The sequence below is a fragment of the Cottoperca gobio genome, chromosome 22 (assembly GCF_900634415.1).
Source record: "Cottoperca gobio chromosome 22, fCotGob3.1, whole genome shotgun sequence".
Classification (NCBI taxonomy): Eukaryota; Metazoa; Chordata; class Actinopteri; order Perciformes; family Bovichtidae; genus Cottoperca; species Cottoperca gobio.
This window is the reverse complement of record NC_041376.1, coordinates 11650596-11673926: the sequence shown is the minus strand read 5'-3', so window position 1 is coordinate 11673926 and position 23331 is coordinate 11650596. Positions and strand designations below refer to the sequence as shown.

General features: G+C 44.0%; 1 protein-coding gene across 1 annotated transcript in view; it reads right to left on the bottom strand.

Annotated features, from left to right (window-relative positions):
* LOC115027487 (latent-transforming growth factor beta-binding protein 2) overlaps positions 1-23331 on the bottom strand; it is a 79469-nt gene that overhangs the window by 11207 nt on the left and 44931 nt on the right. Inside the window, exons 10-31 of the mRNA XM_029460849.1 lie at positions 19847-19969; positions 19593-19757; positions 17571-17834; positions 16832-16851; positions 16551-16587; positions 16027-16101; positions 14909-15034; positions 14271-14399; positions 13931-14050; positions 13540-13659; positions 10904-11023; positions 10594-10716; positions 10355-10480; positions 10129-10254; positions 9803-9928; positions 9479-9604; positions 8529-8654; positions 7050-7175; positions 6635-6754; positions 6346-6471; positions 4680-4802; positions 3894-4022 (exon numbers count right to left, since the gene is read on the bottom strand). Coding sequence (XP_029316709.1) covers positions 3894-4022; positions 4680-4802; positions 6346-6471; positions 6635-6754; positions 7050-7175; positions 8529-8654; positions 9479-9604; positions 9803-9928; positions 10129-10254; positions 10355-10480; positions 10594-10716; positions 10904-11023; positions 13540-13659; positions 13931-14050; positions 14271-14399; positions 14909-15034; positions 16027-16101; positions 16551-16587; positions 16832-16851; positions 17571-17834; positions 19593-19757; positions 19847-19969 — 2676 coding nt within the window. The remainder of the gene's footprint in view (positions 1-3893; positions 4023-4679; positions 4803-6345; positions 6472-6634; positions 6755-7049; positions 7176-8528; positions 8655-9478; positions 9605-9802; positions 9929-10128; positions 10255-10354; positions 10481-10593; positions 10717-10903; positions 11024-13539; positions 13660-13930; positions 14051-14270; positions 14400-14908; positions 15035-16026; positions 16102-16550; positions 16588-16831; positions 16852-17570; positions 17835-19592; positions 19758-19846; positions 19970-23331) is intronic.

The window sequence follows — 23331 nt, the reverse complement described above, 5'->3', positions numbered from 1 at the left end:
AACATGAAATGCTGAAAAGGATTGCGAGAATAGACTTGTGGGCTCAAATGGCTGCGAGATGATAGAGGGAGAATGGATGGACACATACTGAAAACCGCCAACCCATTGGATTTGCATTTTGCAGCTGAGAATTGCGATGCCAAACTTGTGTAGAAGTGGCAATTTATTTTGGATACTACTGTATAAAATATTACAAGTAATCGGAAAATACATTTACCAGAATAATTTCCCCAAAGCTCAATCAAGGGTATTGGCAGATTAAGGTGAAACGTATTATGTATCAGAGTTTGAGGAACATTGTGAAGAGCTTAAGTGGAGTTTGGAATGTTAGAATGACAGCAGCTGCCAGCTGGGAGGTCTGGGAGGGACACGATGAAAGCTCTCCGCTAAAATATAAAATAATCAGTGTGTGTAGGCAGATTTTCATCTGTAACATGGAACAAAATCTGTTGCAAACCACATGTTGTTATAATGAGATACAATCAAAGCATCATCTCGGGAAGCAATCAGAGCATCGAGACCAAAACAATTTTATTGGCCTATGTTTGTCTGTGTATCTGACTCGGGTGGCAGCATTACTGGACCGGCCCTTAAGATCTGTCTTCCAAGCAGAGAGTCAGCTTCCTGATCACAGCACTAATGGTTTGTGGGAAAAAATGAATAATACGAAATAAGAGAACTCCACCAAGAGCTGGTCACACCAGCAGGACGTGGGGTTGCCTTTCTTAGTATTTCCATGTAATAATCAGTTACGTCAGGACACATGCAGAGCTGTAAATTGCCCCGAGGGAAGTACCGCAGAGGGTGAGGAGTTCAGTTGAGGTGGGAGGGGCGACCCGGCCCAATAGGCACCTATTACTAATGGTCTGACCCAGGAGGACCTGCTTCCTGGATCCGGTGATGCTGCGGTTTGGGGGGGTGGATTGGAAGTTTAATGGTGTGGGTATCTGCGCCTTTTGTTAAATTGGAGCACATGGTGGCAGGAAACAATAATATAGGAATCAGTGACTGTTGGCTCACCCTCCGCAGTGCACACTTATTCTCTGGGCAACCCCTTCTCTGATTGGACCCATATGCAGAGGTTATTTCACATGCGACTGGGCAAGGATGACGTGAGGTATTTGTTTTCAGGGAAGCATGTTTGTGCGCTTAATAGATATTACAACTACAACCTGTGCAGGGTTAACTACAGCGGAGGTCAAACTGTCATATTATGTGTGTAATTCTAAGAAAAAAACATCATCATACATCTGCACAAAGGCACGATCACACACACATGGTAAAGTCTTTAGATTTCTATACGTTTAAAGGGGTGGGAGGTTGGCAAGAGCGTGACCACAGACAATTTCCGCCCTTGGGCAAGCCTTATTAAAGACTAGGCATAGCTTGAGGGAATTTATGAGCATGATGGTGAATTACAGCTAAAAAACAATGACCTGCAACTACACACATACTGCCTTTTTCACATGCCCAAAGGAGCCCTGAGTACAGCATCATAGCAGTCCCCACAGCACAGTTGTGGAAAGAAACTCTGTTTTCCCCTTTTGTATTATGGCTTCTAAATCTAAATGAGTGCTGCGAGCAGAGCCAAAGATAACCGCTGCCCTTTCGAAGGCCGGTGAGTAAAAATAAAACAACGCCCCTCACAGAAACTGCAAATTACAGTGTCTGGCCTTCTTAAATATTTGATGATTTTTACAAGCAGACAAAAATGCCCTGGAGTAATTGAGCTCCCTCCCTGGACTTTTATTGGGGTGACGGCAAGCATCTCCCCCAACTTGCAATCGGGAGGTGAAACAAGTCACTTTTGTGCGCAGTGCTGAACTTCTGAGGGTGAGGGTGTTTGGTTCTCAAACTGGGGCTGTGAGTCAATGCTGGGCTGTGTTTGTTGTGGGGTCTAGTGAAAACATGAACAGCTTGAGTCACAACATAGCAACGGGGGAAAGATGGTCAGACTCGATCATAAATGGGCACACATTCAGAGGAGTTGAACTGGGAGTTTTGCAGCTCATAGGGGACAATGTGAAGCTTTTTCTTAGTTAGTTAGTCAATATTTAATTTAAGTTTGATATAAACATGGTCAGTTTTTGGTCAATAAATCAAATGACTATATATAAAAAGGAAAAAATAAATAAATGAAAGGAAAATAGAAAAAAGTGTTTGTACATTAATAAACATTAACATGCACCATAATTTAATGTAATTTAGAAGCAGTGTTTATGTGAGTATTATGAACATTGTGTCTGCTTTTCTTCAAGGTCTGTCCACATTAACAATGTATTCTCCTCAATTCGCCACATATTTATCAGTCCTGTCCTAAAGTTGTTCGTATGATGCCAACTCTGTGAACCATTCCTGAAAAGGGGGATCACCTGGGTTCTTCCAGTTATATTTCTTTCTTTCCCACCATTGTACTGGTCTGAATAAAATCAGGAGATCTAATGTGAAGCTATTTAAAAAAAAAAATCAGGTTCCACCTAAAGGACATATCAGGTAAGAAAATTTGTAACTCATAACACATAATAATACAATAAAGCAGCAGAGGTCAGCAGCTGGTTTCAATCTGGCCTTATCACACAACAGGCCCCGGCACTCTTCAGCCGGTGCCAGACAGGCAACACCATAAAGTGCAGTGAGGAGGCAGCCACACGTAGCCGGGGATCAGGGTGATGGAGGGGGCGGAGGTCTGATCTGTCACCGATCAGCATATTCTCCGCTGATTTCCATCTGTTGATAGTCCAATAAAAACTCAGGGTCATGAGAATATGTGAAGCCGCACGGCACTCCAAATGCATCTCTACGATGCTTACAGTCTCTGGTTCTCCTTCTCTAACACAAGCGGGGATGCAAAAAACCCACAGTTAACCACATGCGCAAACATAGTCGCGCACACATACGCACACAATCACCCGCAAACACCCACAGCCTCCATCTGCAGTCCAACACATCATTCCATTCGGATGCTCTCAGACTGCTTTCCCCTCCGTGCCTGTCACTCTCTGCTGACTGTTTGGATTGTGTCTTAAAATGAGGAAAATATTTGGATTTTTTTGTTTTCGTCTCTCGTATTCCTCATAAACCAAGACTTGTTGTTTTATGGTGCTATGAGAGCAACAAAGACGAGCAATGCTGCGCTACAAAATAAAGAGTGATCTGAAATCGTTGTGCAACAAACCACATTAATATCTCAAGCCCAAGGTGTCTAATCCTGCCAGTAAACACAGACAGCTTCATGTACTCTGGTGGTCATGGAGATGTGTCTGTTGTTGTTGGCCAGCTGTAGGCCCAGATGTAGCATGAGTACAAACCTAGCAACCCAGGTGACCGGACTCCTCCATAGGGAAGGAACAGAGGTAAGACCCGGACAAATTTATCCCCTCTCAGAAGTAGAACAGTGGTGATCAGGTTCCACCATGTGTATCTGCCAAAGGCGCTCCATTAGCTCCAATGTCCGGAGGATGAGACCATTATCAGCTGCTGGCCCCACACACCGCCTCCAATGACAGTGCACTCCTCTTTCTAAAGTGCCCCAATTTCAGGGGCTACTTCTCCTCATCTCCCCTATGGCCTCTTGTGCAGGAAGACCTCGAGTACCTGATAGCTTTTTGATTCACATCAGCCTCTTTGTGTCGGCATGCCAAACAGATATCATTATCTTTGCACTGAGGGAGAGTCCTGAAGAGTATGTGGAGTGCTGAGTTGATTTGAGGCTACACTCTCCTCTATCTTTAACTACAGCACAAATTGTGAATGGTACAAAAGTAGTTAGGTACATTCAATATATCATTTCTTTTGCTTTAGTCTCAAGACAGTTGGCCTCAAAATCTGCCAGTTTCTTCTTAACATAATTGCGTGTGCTAGTCTTTTAACTATCCTGCGGTTTGACCACTCACCACAGTCTGTGGCGTCTTCTCCCTCAAGGCCAGGCTGGCAGCCCATGAAGCACCGGTAGGAGCCGATGGTGTTTTCGCAGCGCCAGGTACCACACACTGAGCTTCCAAACTCCTTGCACTCATTCTGGTCTGTACAGCAAAAGAGAGCGAGACAGATGTTGGTTAGTAACTGACAAACAGAGGCACAAACGCAACCACATGTGCAATCAGACACTGACACGGACGCATGCACCCCGCCCCCCCACCCACACACACACACATAGTCCCTCTACTGCTCCACTGCTTCTAGTGTAATGGCTGTACGGCAGGAGTCGGCCAGGAGGCCTGTGGTGTAGCTATCCTCAGTAAACGCAGCAGGCAACAGGAATGGCCAAGAACAATATTATCACAGCAACCAAAGAACTTGTGAAGGAGCTAAAGGGAGACGTTCCAGAGGGAGAAACACCTCCTGCTCACAATCGGGTCATTCATACTTCCCTCAGGGGAGCGGGAGTTCAGGGCTCCAGCCATGTTATCCAGGCACCCCTTGCTCCTGGGACCATGGTGGAAAGCCTCTAAGCTAAGATTGGACACTTATCCTGGAGCCCAGTCCCCACTGCCTATAGATAATCAATCATAGCAAACTGCGCTATACCGGCTACGCTTAAGCCTAAATGTAGTGTGACGATCAAACAGCTAATGCTGACATGTTGGTTTGCACAGAGAAACCTCAGGACAGAGGTAGGGGTGAACAATCATTATGACACACATAACAGAACATCACAAGGGAGTTTTATGCCGTCTTACCTTCACAGACAGCCGTGTCAGCGTTGAACTTAAAGCCAGCCTCACACAAGCACAAGAAAGAGCCGTCAGTGTTGAGACAATCGCCCCGGATGCACACATTGTTCTTACTGCATTCATCCACATCTGAGGCAGAAAGAAGGGGGAAAAGATTTGTTACATGTTGATTATCACTAAATATCCTCATATATCGTCTGTCTTCCTTATTTCCAGGGGGAACGCCACTCCTTTAGAAGTATCACAAAAATAATGTGTAATCAAGCGCTTGTCTGAGCACAAGATGCATTGGCCATTTGGACCACTTAACTGTATACTGGCAAACAGGAAACAAAGGAGGCAAAAAACATCTACCTCAGCTTTTCAGGCTGAGAACATTTCCCTCCAATTCGTAAAGAATTAATACCGAATGCGACATGCTTGATTGGATGTAGATTGGTTGATAATTGTGGCATTACAACATTACTTGTAAGGCACTGCAGAGGTTGGGGAATAACAAGAAAGCTGGGGTAATTTATCGCTGGGTTAAAGCCCATCTTCCTTTTCCAATCTTTGATTATCAGATGAATCTTTCCGAGACGACAAGGCAAACAACCGTTTGCAAAGATAGGGCGAAAAAAAGAACAATAGCCCAGACTATAAGCAAACACATAAATATGCTGTGATTTAAGGGCTTGAAAGCCTGCATTTAAAGGAACAGCAGGGCCATGGCACAACCTGTTGACTAGGATTACATTTAGATGTGTTTTAGTCTGCTGTCAGTCCTTTCTTACGTATGTTCTGTTCTCTGCTGAAAGACTAGCCTGGTCAAGGCCAAGCATCACCTGACTTAACCCATCTTTCAGTCCCATAAACTCATAACCTCATACCCTCATCCTCCCTTCTCCTCCCCCTGCAGGCTCATGTCAGAGGGGTCTGGCTTTCATTGTGTCAGCACTGTACACACAATGGCAGGCTGCAAGAAAATATACGACAACTGCTGATTTATAGGATAATTAGAGCCCAGTATTTGTTGTGGCGGGAAGCCAAAGTACCTGATGCAGACTAGTTTGCTCCGAGTCTGTGTACAATATCTGAGGCGCTCCAAAGCCAAAGCCTCAGAGGAAGAATGTCGCTGTTCAAGGACTGACCCTCCTCTACTGTAAGTCAAACTTGCCCATTAGAGGACTGTGCCAGCGTCTTGCAGAGGCCTGGACCGAGAGATCCAAAACTACCTGCTTCACATCACGGCAGGATATTTCACCGCCAGACATCCAGCCGTTTACTTAACTTCACCTCTTACTGTACTTGCAAGACACACCAGAAATAACACTGATCAAATTCTGGCATCCTAGCCAAAGCTATTTGTTGAAAAGCCTTCCATAGCTGATGATCAGGCTACATTTTTTTCTCTCCCATTGCTGTGACCAGTGGGTCACTGGGTGCGGCTGGAATAACATCAAACTGATGTCCGAACGGAGAGTGAGCTGAGACAGTCGATGAGGCCACGGCCCATTACACAGAAAGGCCGCCTGAGCACCCATGCCAAAGTCTCAGGCCTGGTATCAGCACCCAGGACAGTGTGGTGACCCTGCCTGCACTGAACTTTCTCCAATTATTACTCTGCCTAACCCAATTACACAAAGCCCATAAAATCATCTGAAAAAATGTCCCATTGCTCTCATTACTGTACCTTGGCAGCCTGTCCTTCCATCCATGGTGGTATATCCATCAGGGCAGATGCATGTGTAGGAGCCTTTAGTGTTCAGACAGTCTCCTTCTCCACAGATGCCCATGATGGTTAAACACTCATTGATATCTGTCACAAATATACACACACAGCTGTGTCAAGATACCAACATGACGTAAGCCTCGAGAAGCAGTTCACCACTAATGGTATATTTGATGTGTTAGACAACTCAAAGTGTGTGTGTGTGTGTGTGTGTGTGCGTGTGTGTGTGTGTGTGTGTGTGTGTGCGTACCTCTGCAGGACGTCCCATCAATCATCTCCAGACCATCAGGACAGAAGCAGCTATAGGAACCAATGGTGTTGGTGCACTGGCCTTCCACACACAGGCTGGGGTCCTCACATTCATTCACATCTGTATTGACACACACACACACACACACACACACACACACACACACACACACACACACGTCATCAGTATGACATATTCACACAAGCTATAAATCCCTCAGCCAGTTGCCCAAATTCTGTCATTTGGATGACAAGCTTCCAGACCACAGTGAACATGTCAGAAACGTTATGCATCATCGACATCAGCAAGTAATGACTTATTCTTCTACTATAGCATGTCATACTGTGCTGGAGCAGATGATTGTACAGCAATCATACATTTTAGTGACCGCAATAAACCACCCACTGTGCCGTACCGTCACATGAGAGCCTGTTGGGTGCCACTGTGAAGCCCGGGTCACAGGCCATGCAGGAGAAGGAGCCCTCTGTGTTGGTGCAAACACCCGCGGGGCACACACTTGGGGTCAGGCACTCGTCAATGTCTAAGAGACAGGAGAAGAAGAACAGGTAGTTCCTAGTTTATAGGAGCCTTTAAAGCAGGGGTGCCAAACATGCGGCCCACCAGAGGGTCCAATCCGGCCCATGGGATGACTTTGCAAAGTGAAAAATGTGTTGTTTTGATCATATAGTAAAATACTGAAATTGTACTTTTTTTACTTAAGAAATGTCAGGTTGTTATTAATGTTTTGTAAAAAGATAGTTCATTAAATTTGAACATTTTCAGAATGTACGTGTACTTTTTTGCACTAAAATCAAGGGAACAATTTGGAGTTGTCGTTATTTACAGGTTATTATGCTGTGATTTCACTGGTCCGGCCCACTTGAGATCAAATTGGGCTTTATGTGGCCCCTGAACTAAAATGAGTTTGACACCCCTGCTTTAAAGAGTCCACTTTTTGATCTCTGACTGTCTTATCTGTTAATGTGCGTGTGTGTGTGTGTGTGTGTGTGTGTGTGTGTGTGTGTGTGTGTGTGTGTGTGTGTGTGTGTGTGTGTGTGTGTGTGTGTGTGTGTGTGTGTGACTAACATACAGTAAGCGAAGCCCTCTTTATTAGATCACACTGACAGTGTTTTATTAAAAAGAGTGGAAAGATAAGTATGCAGGACGGTCATCGAATCCAAAACAGCAAGCTATTACAGGTGGCACATAATTACTGTATCTACAAACAGTCACTGGCTCGCTGTTATGTGATCATTGGAAATTCCTCGAGCCGGTACAGATTGTATTTCTTACGGAGAAAAGAGTGTGGGCCATTGTTAAGTGATTGAGGCGGCTCCGTTTTGCCTTTGGCTGAACAGAGCGAGTTCAACAGGGCGAGCTCGCCGCAGTACGTGTAAGGCAGGGGAGTGGTTGACTTCATTTCAAATTAAGCCCTTAATATTTTCCATGGCATCAGAGACAACCATTAAAATCCTATCAGAGGCCGACTTGGACTCCGGCTTGTTTTATAAAATATTTTCCCAGCGCAAAGACACATATCAGTCGGGGATCTTCCTCTTGGGCTACATCCACGCTTCCATTCAAAAACACACCACAGTATATATGACTAACTGAGGCCATGTTTGAATACATTTAAACACTCATTCCTTTTCTGCTTCCCATGAAGTCATGACAGATCTAACCTCCTTGGATTCGTCAAAGCAGCCGTTTCACTGCATTGATCTCATAAATCATGTCAGGACAAATTACTGAGCACTGTAAAGATGTTTTGTAATCATGTTCTGGGTCTAATGCATTCCTTTTTGACTCTGGTCTACTGTCACTCTGGTACGATGTTCACCATAGTGACAGCTCACAGGTACAAGCAGGTAGGTAAACACAGAGGTAGTTTTACCTTCACAGCTGTAACCATCCTCAGACAGTTGCAGGCCGGCTCCGCAGCTCCTGCAGGCGTAGGATCCCGGGATGTTTAAGCACAGCTGGCCATGGCACACGTTAGCCACCAAGCACTCATCCACATCTGGACAATACATGGACACATCATAGCACAGATTAACATCTCTGGCTTCAAATAAATAAAGCCCAGCAGTTATAATCAGTTAGATCGGTAATCACTGAAACTAGAAATTACAAATGTCGACACCTCTATCTTTTAAGATGAGCTATCTGCAGAGCATTCGCCTGACATCATCTTGTTCTATTTGAGGGCTGGTGTTTCATTGTGTTGAGCAAGGATCAGATGAGCGGTACCAGAGGCGGAGGGGTCCGGGATCCAGCTATGATGTGATGTCTAGATGGAGTATTTTGGGATTTTGGGCTTAGATGATGGGGCTTTGGGATCCAAGCTGTCACACTTAATGTTGTTTATATACAGCCTGAAGCATCTGGGAAACAAGTTCCACATAGCTGGCACATTCACCATCAACTGCGGCTTTGTTGGGTTATAAAGCAGTACTTCACCCCTAAAATGATCATTTGTATATCAATTACTCACCCTGTTGTGAATAAAACTTTGTTTTTCTTGTCTCCACATTGAACGAAGAATCCAAAAACTGAGAAAATCTTGCTGAATTGAAGTGAATTGTTTAACCACAGCAAAACTGTATCAAAACACACAACTCATGCGTTATAATCCAAGTCCCCCATTTACTTCAATTCAGCAAGAACTGCAAATTCCCAAATTTAAGGTAAAACGTTGTGAGTAATTGATATACAAATGATCATTTTGGGGGTGAAGTATTGCTTTTAAGGCAAGGTGTGGCATGTTTGAATAGAAGACGAAGCTACACACACCTATGCTATATACACACATAACATTCCTGCACAAACACAAGCAAGCCTCACCATCACACTGTTGTCCATCCTCAGAGACTCTGAAACCAGGTTGACAGACGATACATGTAAAGGAACCCTCTGTGTTTGTACATGTTCCCTGGGGGCATGTAGTGGGCAGCGCACACTCATTAATATCTGGCATGAAAACAACACAAACCGTTAAACATTTGCTGCAGGGACAGAGCTTCTATACAGCCAAGAAAAAAGAACCACATTCCTGGTGAAAGGCAAGAACCACTAAACCCCACCAGTGTTAGTTATTTCAGGCTGAATAATATACATATGGTGTTACGCAGGAGTACATTTTTGAAAAGTGGTGTTGAATAAACCCACCTTCACAGAGCTCTCCGTCATATGATACACTGTACCCCGTAGGGCAGTTCTCACAGGTGTAAGAGCCCTCTGAGTTTAGACAGATCCCGTTGGCACAGGTAGACAGGGACTGGCACTCGTCAACATCTGGGCGAAACACACGCACAGACATGCATTGACACTGATCACTAAAAAGACTAAATGATATGTGGAAGAGATTCAGTTGCACAGGAGTTTTTAAATTGTGAGGTGACAAACCGCCCAGATGTGTTGAGTAAGTCTTCAACAGTTGTAACAGGACTAATGTTTTGTACTGAATGAGGAGCACAGCTGGAGATTGAGTTTACCTTCACACCTCTGCCGGTCTTGAGACAGTGTGTAGCCAGCCTTACATCTGGTACAGGTGTAGGATCCCTCCGTGTTGGCACACACGCCATCAAGACAGAAGCCACCCTGGGCACACTCATTCACATCTGGAAACAGACATATCATATTCACCAAAACCATGCAAACAAATTGCTACCGGTGTTTTTCAAAAACTGCAGTTAAATCATTAAACAGCCCATTTAGTACCTTCACATCTCAGTCCATCTGCAGATGGTCCGGACCCAGGCCTGCAGTTCTGGCAAGTGTAGGAACCTGCTGTGTTGATGCAAATTCCCGCAGGGCACACATTACCAGTTGCACACTCGTTGACATCTAACAAAAAGAAACAATTTGCGGACATTATACTGCTGCGGAGAGAGCTCCACAAGTTGAGAAGTATGCAGTGATGAGTTACGCCCAACAGCTCTAGATAATCCTTTGCAGACCTTCACAGGCTTCGCTGTCTGAGGTGACTTGGTAACCATGGTTACAGGTGCATTTGTGGGTGCCGTCCAGATTGATACAACGGCCGTGGAGACAAATTCCAGGAAGCACACACTCATCTACATCTGGAGGGAAGACACAGAGAAGACAAAGAAACGGGCTTTAAATATTAAGAAAAACGCTTTTAACTCTTTGTAGCCTTTTTTATAAAACATCAAATGTGCCACGACGCTTCTTTCGTAGCTTTGTGGAGAACTATTCACAGAGCTGTAAAGTCAATAATGTCTGTATGACCTTCTGACTGACAGTTACCTTGGCAAACATTGTTCGTTGAAAGTTCGTATCCTTGGAAACAGTCGCACCTAAAGGAGCCTTCTGTGTTGACACACCCACCACGGCTGCACACTGTTTGATTCAAGCACTCGTTTACATCTGGGGACAGAAGAAGTCAGGAGAGGACACAACGCATATGAGACGGGGATTTAAGGTTTCACCCTGACACAATTATACGGTGTGATTAAAGGGTCAGTTCATCCACATTAAAAGTCTCAGTCACTCTACCTCTGGTGGTATCTAGACATGCAGACATTGTTTCTGATTTCTGCCGCCACACCGATACAATGAAAGTAAATGGTGGTCAGTTGTGGTGCTCACAGCATTGAAAAAATATATTTAAAGCAATCAGCAGGAACATTTCTTTCCCAGTATGTCCCAGTTACTTTACATAATCTGGAGAAATCGCTGCCAGCTGTTGTTTTGGAGACAATTCTTGTTTTTGAAAGCAGTTCCAAATAAGTCTTTACAGCAAAAGAAACATTGCTGTTGAATTTTCGTTTTCATTTCTTTAGGCAGAAAGGCAACAATAACATACAAAGAAAGACGTGTATACAAAATAAGGGTTGCATCAGTAAAGGGGAAACAATTACAGCATGATTTGCGTGCAAATAACTGTAAAACAGCAGTCATTACATTACATCAGCGCCCAAACCTCATTCATGAAGGCCTTTTACTATTTGCAGCAGTAGCTGTCTTTTCCACATCGTGAGTCAGAACAGTTAACCCAGGAATTATATTAGTGGAAGACCTCATGCAGAATTAATGTTTTATAGTGGAATTTATCAACTGTTAACAATGGCAATTCTTCAGCTGAGGCGAAGGTGTGGGGAGAGAAAATCTGATTATGTGAGAGTAAGAGGCAGAGAATGAGACATTAAAAGAGGAAGAGAAAGAGGGGGAGAGGAAGGAAAAGTACTTGTCTGCAAAAGGAGGTGGAGAGAGGACGTGATAGAGATGCTGAAACCGAGAGCTCACACAGTGTAAACACAGCTAGAGAGTCACAGACTGGGTTTTGCTTGCCTAGCAGTGGGCACTGCCAGACGTCTGGCCCAATGCTTTGTTTCTGCAATCACCCGGCATCTCTCAGGCCTCCGCGATAAGCCCTGACAGGGGAATGGAGCTGTTTTCTCTATCACACCAGCAATTAGACTTATCCACGATTCGGCCAATTGGGCCCAAACAACTGTGCTACCGTCAATTGACTGGAGCAAACACTGGAAGCCCTGCGCTCATGTTGCCTGTTTTATGTGACTCTCGCAGCGCCAGATGTATACTGTGGGCCCGTTAACGCTGTCTCGGTGGATGTTCGGAGTAAAAATATTTACCTCCACTGTTATCCCCCATTTAAAGGTTTCCTCTCAGTTGCTATTTATACACCACATATTTACACAGAATGAATAATATTAGTGGACTCACAAACAGAAAGTAGCTGAAGTGGTGTTTTCTTTGGAGGCAAGGAAATCACGAGGCTTTAAATAAGTCGTCAGACTCACTGAGAAATCCATTAAAAAAAGAACTCAAGTGCATTTCCATATTTTCCACCCTCATTCTGTATTTCAGCTTTTCACATTTCTGGAATAATCACTCCGGGAGCTTAGGTTTCCAAACAAATTAGAGGGGTGCAAGGTCATAGAGAGGGGATGTGGTAAGTAACACCAGTCAGGCTCTTATGTAACCGGGCCACTTTCAGGGTGGGAGCTGCTAGCTTAAACACAACACACACAAAATGTAGTTTGTTGGCCATTGGTGTATTCAAATATAATATTCCACAGTTCAAAGTTTTTACAGCGGGCCACAGACAATCCTATGGGTGAGAGAATTTGTTTGCGTGTCGGGACCTCGTCATCGTCGGGAATTGATCCTTTGACCTTGTCATACATCTCCTGTGATTGCTCGGTCCTCTCACCCAGCCCAGCAGTGGTAATAAAGCCTCCGCTGGGCCCAACAGTACAGTGGCCAGAGCTCTCCAACAATAATACGCTGTTTGTTCAAGGCTGTGGCCAAGAGAAAATATTTGGACTCTCCCAAATTGAAGTATTATAAACAATCTTTTTACGGGGGCCAGTGATATCAAAATATCAGCAATAACACAGTGAATGTGTTTGAATAATATTGGGGATATGCAGAGGCTGCCGGGTGGAGGACTTGATATATTACACGTGGAAACACTGACTGGAGAGAGAGGGTGGAGGGTTGTGAAACAGCCCTGAAGTGGTCCACACTTGACATATAAAAATTCAATATAAAGTCTTTTTAAGCGTGAAATACAATTTATTTCATATAAGTTTAGTGAGCAGAGTGTCCCTTTGAGCAAAAAGCCACAATTCAGTGAAACTAATTCAGCTTGTGGTATTTGGTGAATTGTACTGCATCATAAGCTGTCAGCAAGTCATTAGGAGGAACGGCCCATTGCCATGGCGCCTTGGTTATTTTTTTGGTCTTCCCAACTGGGAGCAGCAGCTTTTGTCTACTTAAATGTTACCTAATACAGAAAGCTTTTACAGTGTCAGAGGGAAACCCAGCTTCTTTCCATGCAGTGGTCGGAAACACACGTAGGAGTTTGGGGAGTGGTGGTGTTGCTGCTGCTATGATGGGTGCGGGGGATGCCTTACCCACACATCTTTCATCGACAGGCCTGAAACCTGCGCTGCAGGCCTGGCACTGGAAGGAGCCCGGAGTGTTGACGCAGACACCGTTGGGACAGGAAATGGGATCTCTGCACTCATCTACATCTGCTCAGGGAGAAGGTTGGACAAAAAAATGTAATTCGTTGTTACTAAAACAATGTGCACACTTGAGGATGCACAAATGCTAATATAAACAAACACACAATCCCTCTGTCACAAACTGCATAGTTTTCTTCCTGGCTTCCATTAGAGGAAAATGTGTTTTGTTACTGGGCTACACATCTACTCATGGCAGCAAACAAATAGGCTTGGCTGAGATTGCGCTGTTATGTGAACTTTATGTGTGCGTAGGCGCCTGTGCATGCATGCATGTCACCTTCGCATTGGCCTCTCCAAGACTTGGCGTAGCCACTGTGGCATTCACAGGTGTACGATCCTTCTGTGTTGACGCATTCACCATTCTGGCACTTGTTGGGCATGCTGCACTCGTTAATGTCTGCCAGTTTGAATGAAAACCAAGGAGAATGGAAAAGAAAGTGACCATTGTGTTCCACAGTATTACAGTAATTAGGGCAGGATGCTTTTTAAATGAACAGTGCTGAAAGACAAGAACTTGCGCTGCTCTAACAGAGAGTCAGAAAGCTAACAGCCGCCTGTCGTAGCTTTCATTCATTGGAAACATTATGTTTCTTGCTGTCATTTGGGCTGTGTCTCACCTTGACAGAACTTCCTGTTCTGGGTGATCACCTGGCTGTAGCCACTGTGGCAATGACAGGTAAAGGATCCAAAGCTGTTTATACAGCGACCTTTCCCTCCGCATGGTTCCTCGTCACACTCATTCACATCTGCAATGGGAGACAGAGAAAGAAAGTAAAGGCAGAAGACAGAGAAGGTGAGTACAAGTGATCAAATGCAGCATTACATTGCAGTTCCATTTCACCGGCAGAGACTGTAAACTTTCCAAGCCCTGACTTTGGAGCTCTTCTGCTGCGCAGGCATTCCTCAGTGATGAGCCTGAGCCCAGTCGAGTAGAGCAGAGGCCTTCATCATGAGGTAAGGGATCACAGCAGCGTGGCAGCTCTTTGGATGGCCTGTAGGCTGTTGTCAGGCATCACAGAACAGGTCAACATAAACAAACGGATCTCTTTCATTTTGGCTCGCCTCATTTCTCAAAGCTTCTGTGCCGTGTAACGTTTGGTGTTGAGGACTTGCTTGCACAGAGATGATGACAGACAGAGCCACTGGAGCCTCTGGTGTCAGCATGTGTGTGTGTTTGCGTGCCCCTTCTTTCTGTTCGAGTGTCCCATCGTTACCCCTGTCCATCTCCCTCTCTCTCTCTCCCATCAATGCTTACCAATGCAGTTGGTCTGCAGTGCGCTGAGCTTGAATCCCGGCTCGCAGTTGCAGGTGTAGCCAGTCTGCACAGGAATACATTTCCCCTGGCCACATATGGTGGGAGTGGTGGCACACTTGTCAATGCCTACGAGAAGCCACAGAGAAGTGCACAGTCATTACTCAGAGGGCAGACAAGAACATTTTTGACCTAGGGTAACGTAACATTACGGACACTGTAAAAAGAAAAACTGCATTCCATTAACACATGTTGTTTTCCATCGGACCCCGTCTTGCTGTTTTATAGGTGAGGTCTTGGATGAGAGGACATGTTTTACAGCACTGTAGCGTTCTAACAGGTGGTATGGAGCTCTTACAAAGAGGTCAGCGAGGAGCAGGTCACGCGCAGTAAAGCCTGACATTAGTGCTGTTCTTGTCTTTTTCTGTCCAAATGGACTGTGAACAGACAGTGAACTGGGCCCCTCTGTCAGGTTAAGGAGGGAAAAGCTCACTACAGTATATCTTTCTCTGTAGGATTACTGTAAACTCTCCTCCCTATCACTCTTCCTCTCACTGTCTCCCAAACACACTTTAACACTGTCGTCCTCCTTTTTTTCATAAATCTGGCCTCTGTCAGCTCAGCAGAGCTTACCCTTCCAAGAGGCACACTCAGTCTTGATTTCTCGCCCGTTCACCCTCTGTGCTGTACGGCATCTTCAAGCCAAATTGGCTCTGGGAAAAAGGGTCAAATAAAAGCATAATACAAGCTCTCCCCGGTTTAACTCTGGGTAAGCCTGAAAAAATGTCTTATGAGATGTGCTGCTGTCTGCCAGCAGTTGACTGAGAGCATAAAAAGGGAAGAGTTATTGTGCATGGTCGTCCTACTGCTCCATACCACCTGGCAATTAGGCACTAGGGATTTTATATCCAGTGTTTAAAGGAATAACGTTGTTAAACACAGCCCCCACTTACTTCAATTCATCAACTTTTATTTCTTTTCATTTTGGACTCATGCAATGAAAACGAAAACGATGAAAAGTTTTCTTCAAGAATTCAAGGTAGCACTGAGTAATTGATAAACAAATGGTCATTTTGTGGGTGAAGTATTTAATATTTGTATTCTAATGTATGTTTTTTTACCTGTGGCTGAGCCTGTGTGGGTTGTGTCCTCTGAATCTGGACTCAAGTTGATGATGGAGGAGTCTGGAGAAGTTTCTGTGAAGACGGATCAAGACAGGGTGAGTGCGAACAGTGAACCACTAACACTGTGACCCATAGTAAATTCTCCTTCTCTACAAGCCATACGAGACACTGCTTGTTTTCCTAGCCACTACTGCCTCAGCTGTCACTCACAGGGCAGCTATGTAAAAATGATCTACTCTTTCCTTTCAGGCTAAAAATGGTACAACGACGACAATAAATCAAGTAGACTCATTGAATGTAGTCAACCTTCAGACTTTAATGTCAATGTTTTCGCTGGCGTGAGGGCAGAGCAGCATTGAGACAGCCACTGGCGTGAGCAATTCATAGAAAACACTGTCTGTGCCTGACTGAAACTACTATTAGCCCGTGAGCTTCGAGATCAAGCCACAAGAGGCATTAAACAACAGCGTTGAGGCAGTAGAGTTGTATGATCTGTATGTGTAAAGCCAAGAGACAAATACCTGGATATTTCAGTGGTGAGTCAGTCACAACAGCTGGCTAGAAAACAAGCAAATATGTCAAAGATTGTGGTTACATTTCATCAACATGCTCATCTTCATACAGTATGTCTGCTTGTGTCGTCGTATTCTGCACTAATTAGGTATGTGTCTCTACCAAAATGTGTTCTGAATAAGTTACATAATCATAACAAACCCTCCAGCTGAGATAGCTAGAGCATATCGTTGTAAGATAAACATTTCAAAAGTATGTGCCAAGAGGTTGACAGGGAGGGAGAACTTACCGGGCTCAGAATTTCCACATCTGCCACGAGACGGAAAGAAGAGGAAAAGTTTATCAGTAGCAAAAAAGTTGCCATTTTGTTCGTATTAACAAGTACCATGACTGACTACACGCAACATACACAACAGCCCATGTTTTCTTTAGGCACTTGTCTCGCAGCTTCGGAGGTCTTTATTTCTAATAAAACAAAGCTTATGGCACATTTATCCTTTATAAGCCAGACAGAGAAAGTAGTGCAGACTACCGGCCAAGGAAAAATGCAAAGAGAGAAAATAAAAGATATCTCTGATAATGAAGACAAACATCTCTAAATATTTACAGAATTGTCTCCTCACATAAATCAAAATGTCGTAGCTTTGCCAATAAAGTATCTCACGAGCATTAAATCAGGAAGATATATTTCCCTAAAATCCTGAGGATTTAGATGTATGGCCCGTGTGGATTACTTGTGTGCATTTCTGTGAAGCTCAGAGGGGTTTCAATTTGGTGAAAACATCCTGCTGATGTTTGAATTCTCGCAACAAATCTAATCCGTTAGCATCCTGTAGAGAAAGAAATCACTCGGGTGTCCTGCATTGTATATGTCACGGGTTGTGTTAAAAGTTAAATGTTTGGAGGCCTGAGTGCATAACATGTACAGAACATTCAGCGGCAGCAACTATCCATCGCTTTGTCCTTCAGAGTACAAATCTTAAAGTCAGCTTGGCAGAGATTGAATGTACCAAATATTTCATCCTCACCTTTCGGCTCTTGGGGTGTCTCTCTGTCTGGGGGAGAGGGATGGAGAGGCTGCTGTGGAGTCAGAGGGTACCGGGGTGCTTGTGGTGTCTCAGGGTACTCGGAGTACGGGGGTACTTGAGGCTGAGGGAAAGTGGGGCTCTGCTCCTCCTGTGACACTCCTGTGCTCTGCAGATCCTCTTCCCCCAGCTGTCTGTAAGAAATCTGCACATCAGAGCGCGAGTAGGTGTATCCGTGACCTGCTGGGCAGATCTCCTTGAAATGGTCTGAAGAGTAGGAAACACATAGCAGCGAACAATGAGCCAGAGTTTAATTGTGGCTCATATTTCTGTCTGATATTCATAGCAATGCCATAAGCCATCCGTGTAATATTGTTATGTTGAGCATGCTGTGCTTTACTGCGTGCTGTGAATGAGGGGGTCGAGTTTCGGGCTATTGCCGCAGAACTAGCTCGCTGGCAGGCCAGTGACAGCTGTCACAGCGAGCGACCAGCGAGGGGATTTGGAAAGATTTTGGGATATCTGCACACTGAAACAGACACAGCCATGCCAGTGAAGGGAAGAAGAGGATCATGTAATACTGACTGACCTTTGAACTCTCTGGTGTAGAGGCGTGTGAGTGAGAGGCTAATGGAGGATTGGCTGGCTAGATAAAAGGAGGGAGACTGCACCTCTTTGTGTCGGAGCCCAACAAACCTCAGCGATGGTGAATCCATTACAAGTGAGAAGCACTGTGTCCCCTACCTGACCTGAAAGCTGCAACTTTACGCCAAAAGAGTCTGGAATAGAGATATGAGTAATGACAGATACGCGGTTTGCTGTAAATGCAGGAAATGTGGATATGATAGGCTACTGAATGATGAATTTAAAGTGGAGGGAAATGGGGCTATATATGATGAGGAGCCACATCAGAGGGACTGCAGTAAATATGGAATGATAGTCAACGGACTCCTGTTACCAAGTCACAAGTAATGGGCCTGGCTGCTTGGTTCAGAACATGGCTCTAACAGCTTGTCAGGCCATACAAAAGCCAGAAAAATAATCAGAGGCTGTGTGTACTGTGTCAGTCCTGGCTGTGCAGCACCATGGAGGTCTGTGTGTCTGATATCTGATCTATGACAATCCCAATGAATCACTGGCCAGTACAGACACTCCATAAAACCAGCCTGTGTCTCTCAGAGACTTTGAAGATTAAATCAGTATGGAAAAAAAAAAGATGACAACTACTTCCCATGTTTCACTTGGCCAAGCAGTTTATTTCTGCTGTGAAGCATTGCCGGTCTATTAGTGGGGTTTCTCTCTGAGGGTTGGAGTGATAACACAAAACTGACTCCCACTATTATGTAGCCTCCAAAATATGAAAACGGTTATGTTTTTGGTCCTTTTCCACCCCAAACACTTTTGGTTATTTTGAACTGGTTTACAAGCCGGACAAAGAGCAGACTGAGAGGTACATATCACTTTCCTTGAGCTTTCACTACCATTGCTAGCACTTGCATAATAATACATGTGACATTTTTATATCCGCAAAAGCATCCCAGCAAATATTTCAGTTGAAACAGAAATGGAAGGGTTAGCTTGCAGATGGACGAGTTTTGTATTTAAAGGCACAATGAGTAGGATTTGTCGGTTGCGGTTTATAAACACAACACTCAAAGTTGGCCCCGGCTCCTCGGTTCAACGAGCGTTACGGTGCTTGCCAGCGGGTGAATGTCAACCCCAGATTCACTCTCGCTTTGGAACGAGCTTTGTCCATTATATTTGTGTTTTTCGGCATTGTGTCCGCCATAAACGTACATATAGCTTTCTATTCCAATCTGGCACCTGGTCATTTGTATAGGGTTATAGGTTGACGGCCAGAAATGTCCCCACCACTGCCTCACACTTCTAGTGAGTGATATGTGATGATGGAGGGATTCTTTTTGCATGAGTCTAGACAATAAAATCCTACTCTTTGTGCCTTTAAACATTGTAGTGTGTAGAGGTGAATTTAGGACACATGTGGCTAACTTTTGGTGGCTTTACCTGATCCCGGCAAAGGACAGCGATCACACCCAGGGCCCCAGGCCTTGCCCACCCGACTGCAGCAGCAGATCTGCTTGGTGATGTGATGAGCAAGCGGCAGAGAACATGTGCTTGCTGACAACGATCGGTAGCAGAATGCCCTCTGGTCAGACAAAGCCCTTTCCGCTGGGGAGAGAAGTTGATACGTTCATCTTATTCCAATACAATACATGAAAAATTGTCAAGAGCCTTAAATGATGTGTTGCAATACTTACAGACACAGTGGCTCCTGTCAGCGTCTAACATGAAGCCTAGTTTACACATGCACCTGTAGCTTCCTTTGGTGTTCAGACATTCAGCGTTCTTACAGAGGCCAGGCAGCTGGCACTCATTGATGTCTGTGAAATATGCAATACGTCAGTCATAGAGTATCTAGTACATTCTCATTATGGAAATATTATGAAGTCATGTTTTTGATTTGTTTTTTGAACTCACAATACACCCCTTAGCCAAACTTACAAGTATTGATTACAGATTTGGTGTACTGCATTTCAGATATACAGATATACGGATCCTTCATGGTTGCAGAACAGCAGAGATGATGTAAGGCTTTAGTAAATAATTTACACCTTGAAAGGTGACAAAATATTTCAATAGGTCATGTCGTCACCAGATGATGGGAGGTGATGAAATATGGAAACTTTCAGGTTTCACAATTGTGTGAAAGCAAAGAGGAGTGATGACATGAGGGAAACATATTAATTTGACCACTGTAAAGCAGGATGCACTCAATCATGTATAACCTTGTGACTTCAAGATATTATAAACTCTCAGGGCTGTAGTAACCTTGGCTTTGAAATCTGGACACTAACAGAGAAAATAGAAGAATGTTTTAGATTTTCTTCGACAGTATCTTTCCTTTACAGCGTCCAATAAGGTCAAAGCATCCTTTGCTTACGTCAATGAGTGAACGTTAAAGAGGTTTTTTTCCTCTGCCTGACCTGAACCATGTGCTGGAGTGATACAGTGGCCAGTGAAGTTTGCTTATTGCTCCAACAGCTCATGAGTCACTAAGCCAAATTAAGGCAAGCAAGCCAGTTAATGTGCCAGCCAGGAGCATAGGAGGACATATTTCAGGTGCTTAGTCAAGCGATCACACTGGGACCAGGTGAAGTTTGTTGTTCTACCGTGTTAAACAAAGAGTACATCATTAGGTCTTTTCCCATTGCTTTGACGACTGGAACCCGACAGCCTGCCACCACAGATTTTCCCAATCTTAATGAATCTGCTCTTGTTTTGTTGTTTTGCTTCCTGCTGGAAAAAGTGAGTTTATAAGGGATTGGGGCTGATAAATTCAGTAGACTGAAGCTAATCCAGAGAATGCCTCAATGTTGTATTTGTTGTTTGTTCTTTTCTATCTGTTGCCCTTTGTTTTTCCGTTTCTCTTCGCTCTTTTCTGTCTCTCTCAGAAGGAACTGGTTCTAAATCTGAAGATAATGCCAAAGCCTCTATGTTATGACAATATAAACAAGCCTGCATATCTGTTAGCAAAAGCAACCTGTTTGGATGAGCAAGGATGAGGCACATGCTGTTAAAACAATGACGCAGACCACAGATGTCATGCCTGCCTGTCCTGATGTGCACGCTCTACGGAGATAGGAACAACAATATTCTCATACAGGTACTGTGGGAGCTCGGGTTTAATTTAAGCAGCATGCTATCTGGTCAGAGTTCAGGTCAGCGTTGGGCTCAGCCTTCATCACATGGGGTCTTTAATCCATGGTTCAGTTGAGTCCCAGATTAGTGCTATTGTTACAGTCTGCTGCTGGGTTGATTGGGATTGAAACTGACTTCCATGACAACCTGTCTTGACCAGCACTAATCTCAACATCTATTTTGAATCTATGCTTGGTTGCTTTCATTGACAAATAGTCCTTGTGTGTGTCCATCAGCAGCTTTAATCATGGTTGTTTTTTATTGTCTAATGATACCTATTGATGACTGCAATACACCTAAGAAGTTTCCAAACTCCACATAAAGTGTCAGCCAGTCTGCTGCGACCTTACTTGACCTTGGCCACTCTTAACTTCTGGAAAAACCAATACTCACATAAACACCAGCAGAATTATTTATTGACGCTGTAAAGGAAATTGGCAGCATTACTCTCTAAATATGTATTGGCTGTTATGGCTAAAGGGAGTGTTTAGTGACTACTTTGAAAGTCTCAAACCAGACATAACTTAGTGAGCCAGAAATGCATCCATTCAGAAACTGTGAAGAGAGGGAATGCACATTCTCAAAATACAGCCAAAGCGTCCCCTTATTGGGAAAGTACATTTTCACAGGCCAATCCTTGCTTTATAACCTAATATGTTAAGGTCTCAACCTATTGACCCAGGCAGTATTCAATATGATGAATGTCAAATGTCAGTGTTTTTGAATTGTTAGGAGATTTTATTAAGTTGATCCAAAATGTCCAAAGAGTTATGTATGAAGTTAAATGCGTAATATGATTGCACATGTATCTATGTGTGCTTTCCATCACAGTTACAGATGGCCAATTTAGCTGACGTAGTTTCTGAGAAGCAGCTTCTGAAGATAAGGAATCATCTCTGAAGTCAGAGAGCAGCGTGTGGATTTGATAGGGCATATTATCATCACAGAAGGGTCAGGGGATGTCAAGCAGTAAATTATGCCTATTGCAAAATATGAGACAAGCTCTGATTTGTTCCAATAAAACGCACTGCAAATAGCTCAGTTTGGCAAGCTGGAAGCCACTCTGATAATAATGACAACATCCCAGAAAAATCAGGTTTTTGTCTCCTTAGCAGTTGCTGCAAGACCTGAAATTAAAAATAATTTTTCGGGAATGGAGTGGCAGCTGAACGGGACCGAAACTTTAAAGCACTCCAGTAAATATAACTGTCAGCTTTGCTTTTTTGGAACTCAAGACATGAGGAACATCTTGAAACAATCACAAAAGAAAAGCATGAATAATAGAAAGATACATTTCCACATGTGTTGGATAGTTGACACACTATTGGAAAAATAAGTGTGTCCTTGTCCACAGGTCTTTGTTTTTATTAGAATGTGTTTCCCAGCTCAATGATTACCTGAAAACACCTATGGTACTGTACTGTGCGGATCAGAAAACATGTTGAACTTGCTGAACCCAGATGAGGCCTGTTATAGATGTAGTCAAAGCTGTCCATTGAACCGTTATGTTGTTGCACTCCATAGGTTTCAGTAAGCTTTGCCTTTTGGATTGTGACACCATTAATCAAGTCATTGACCCAGCTCAAGTAGACTGTCAGAAAAGCAGCACTTCTATTTTGAAAGTGTCAGAGTCGGTTGCAATGTTCACGTTTTAAGCAGTGCATTTTTCCTGTGTCTTTCAACTGGGGTTTATTTGTTCATGTTGGCCAACTCCTGTGCTGTATACTAACACCAGCAACACATATAAATAGTCTGAATTCTCTAGTGGGAGACTGTCTACAGAGTTGACACTGTGGGTGGTTTTGTGGCTTCATGAACTACCAGCCAGCTCACAATTAGACACCTCTGGGATGCTGCAATAGGGGAAAATACAGTGTTTGCCTGGGAACAGTTTGTTTTTACATACAGATGGTTTGGTGAGGTGGCAGTTATACTGTTTTTTCTTCTGCTGGCACACATAGGGAGGCTGAGCAACAAACAGGTCTGCAACTAAAGCTCCCTTTTCAATAACTCAGAGAGCCACATTTACCATAATCACACTCTG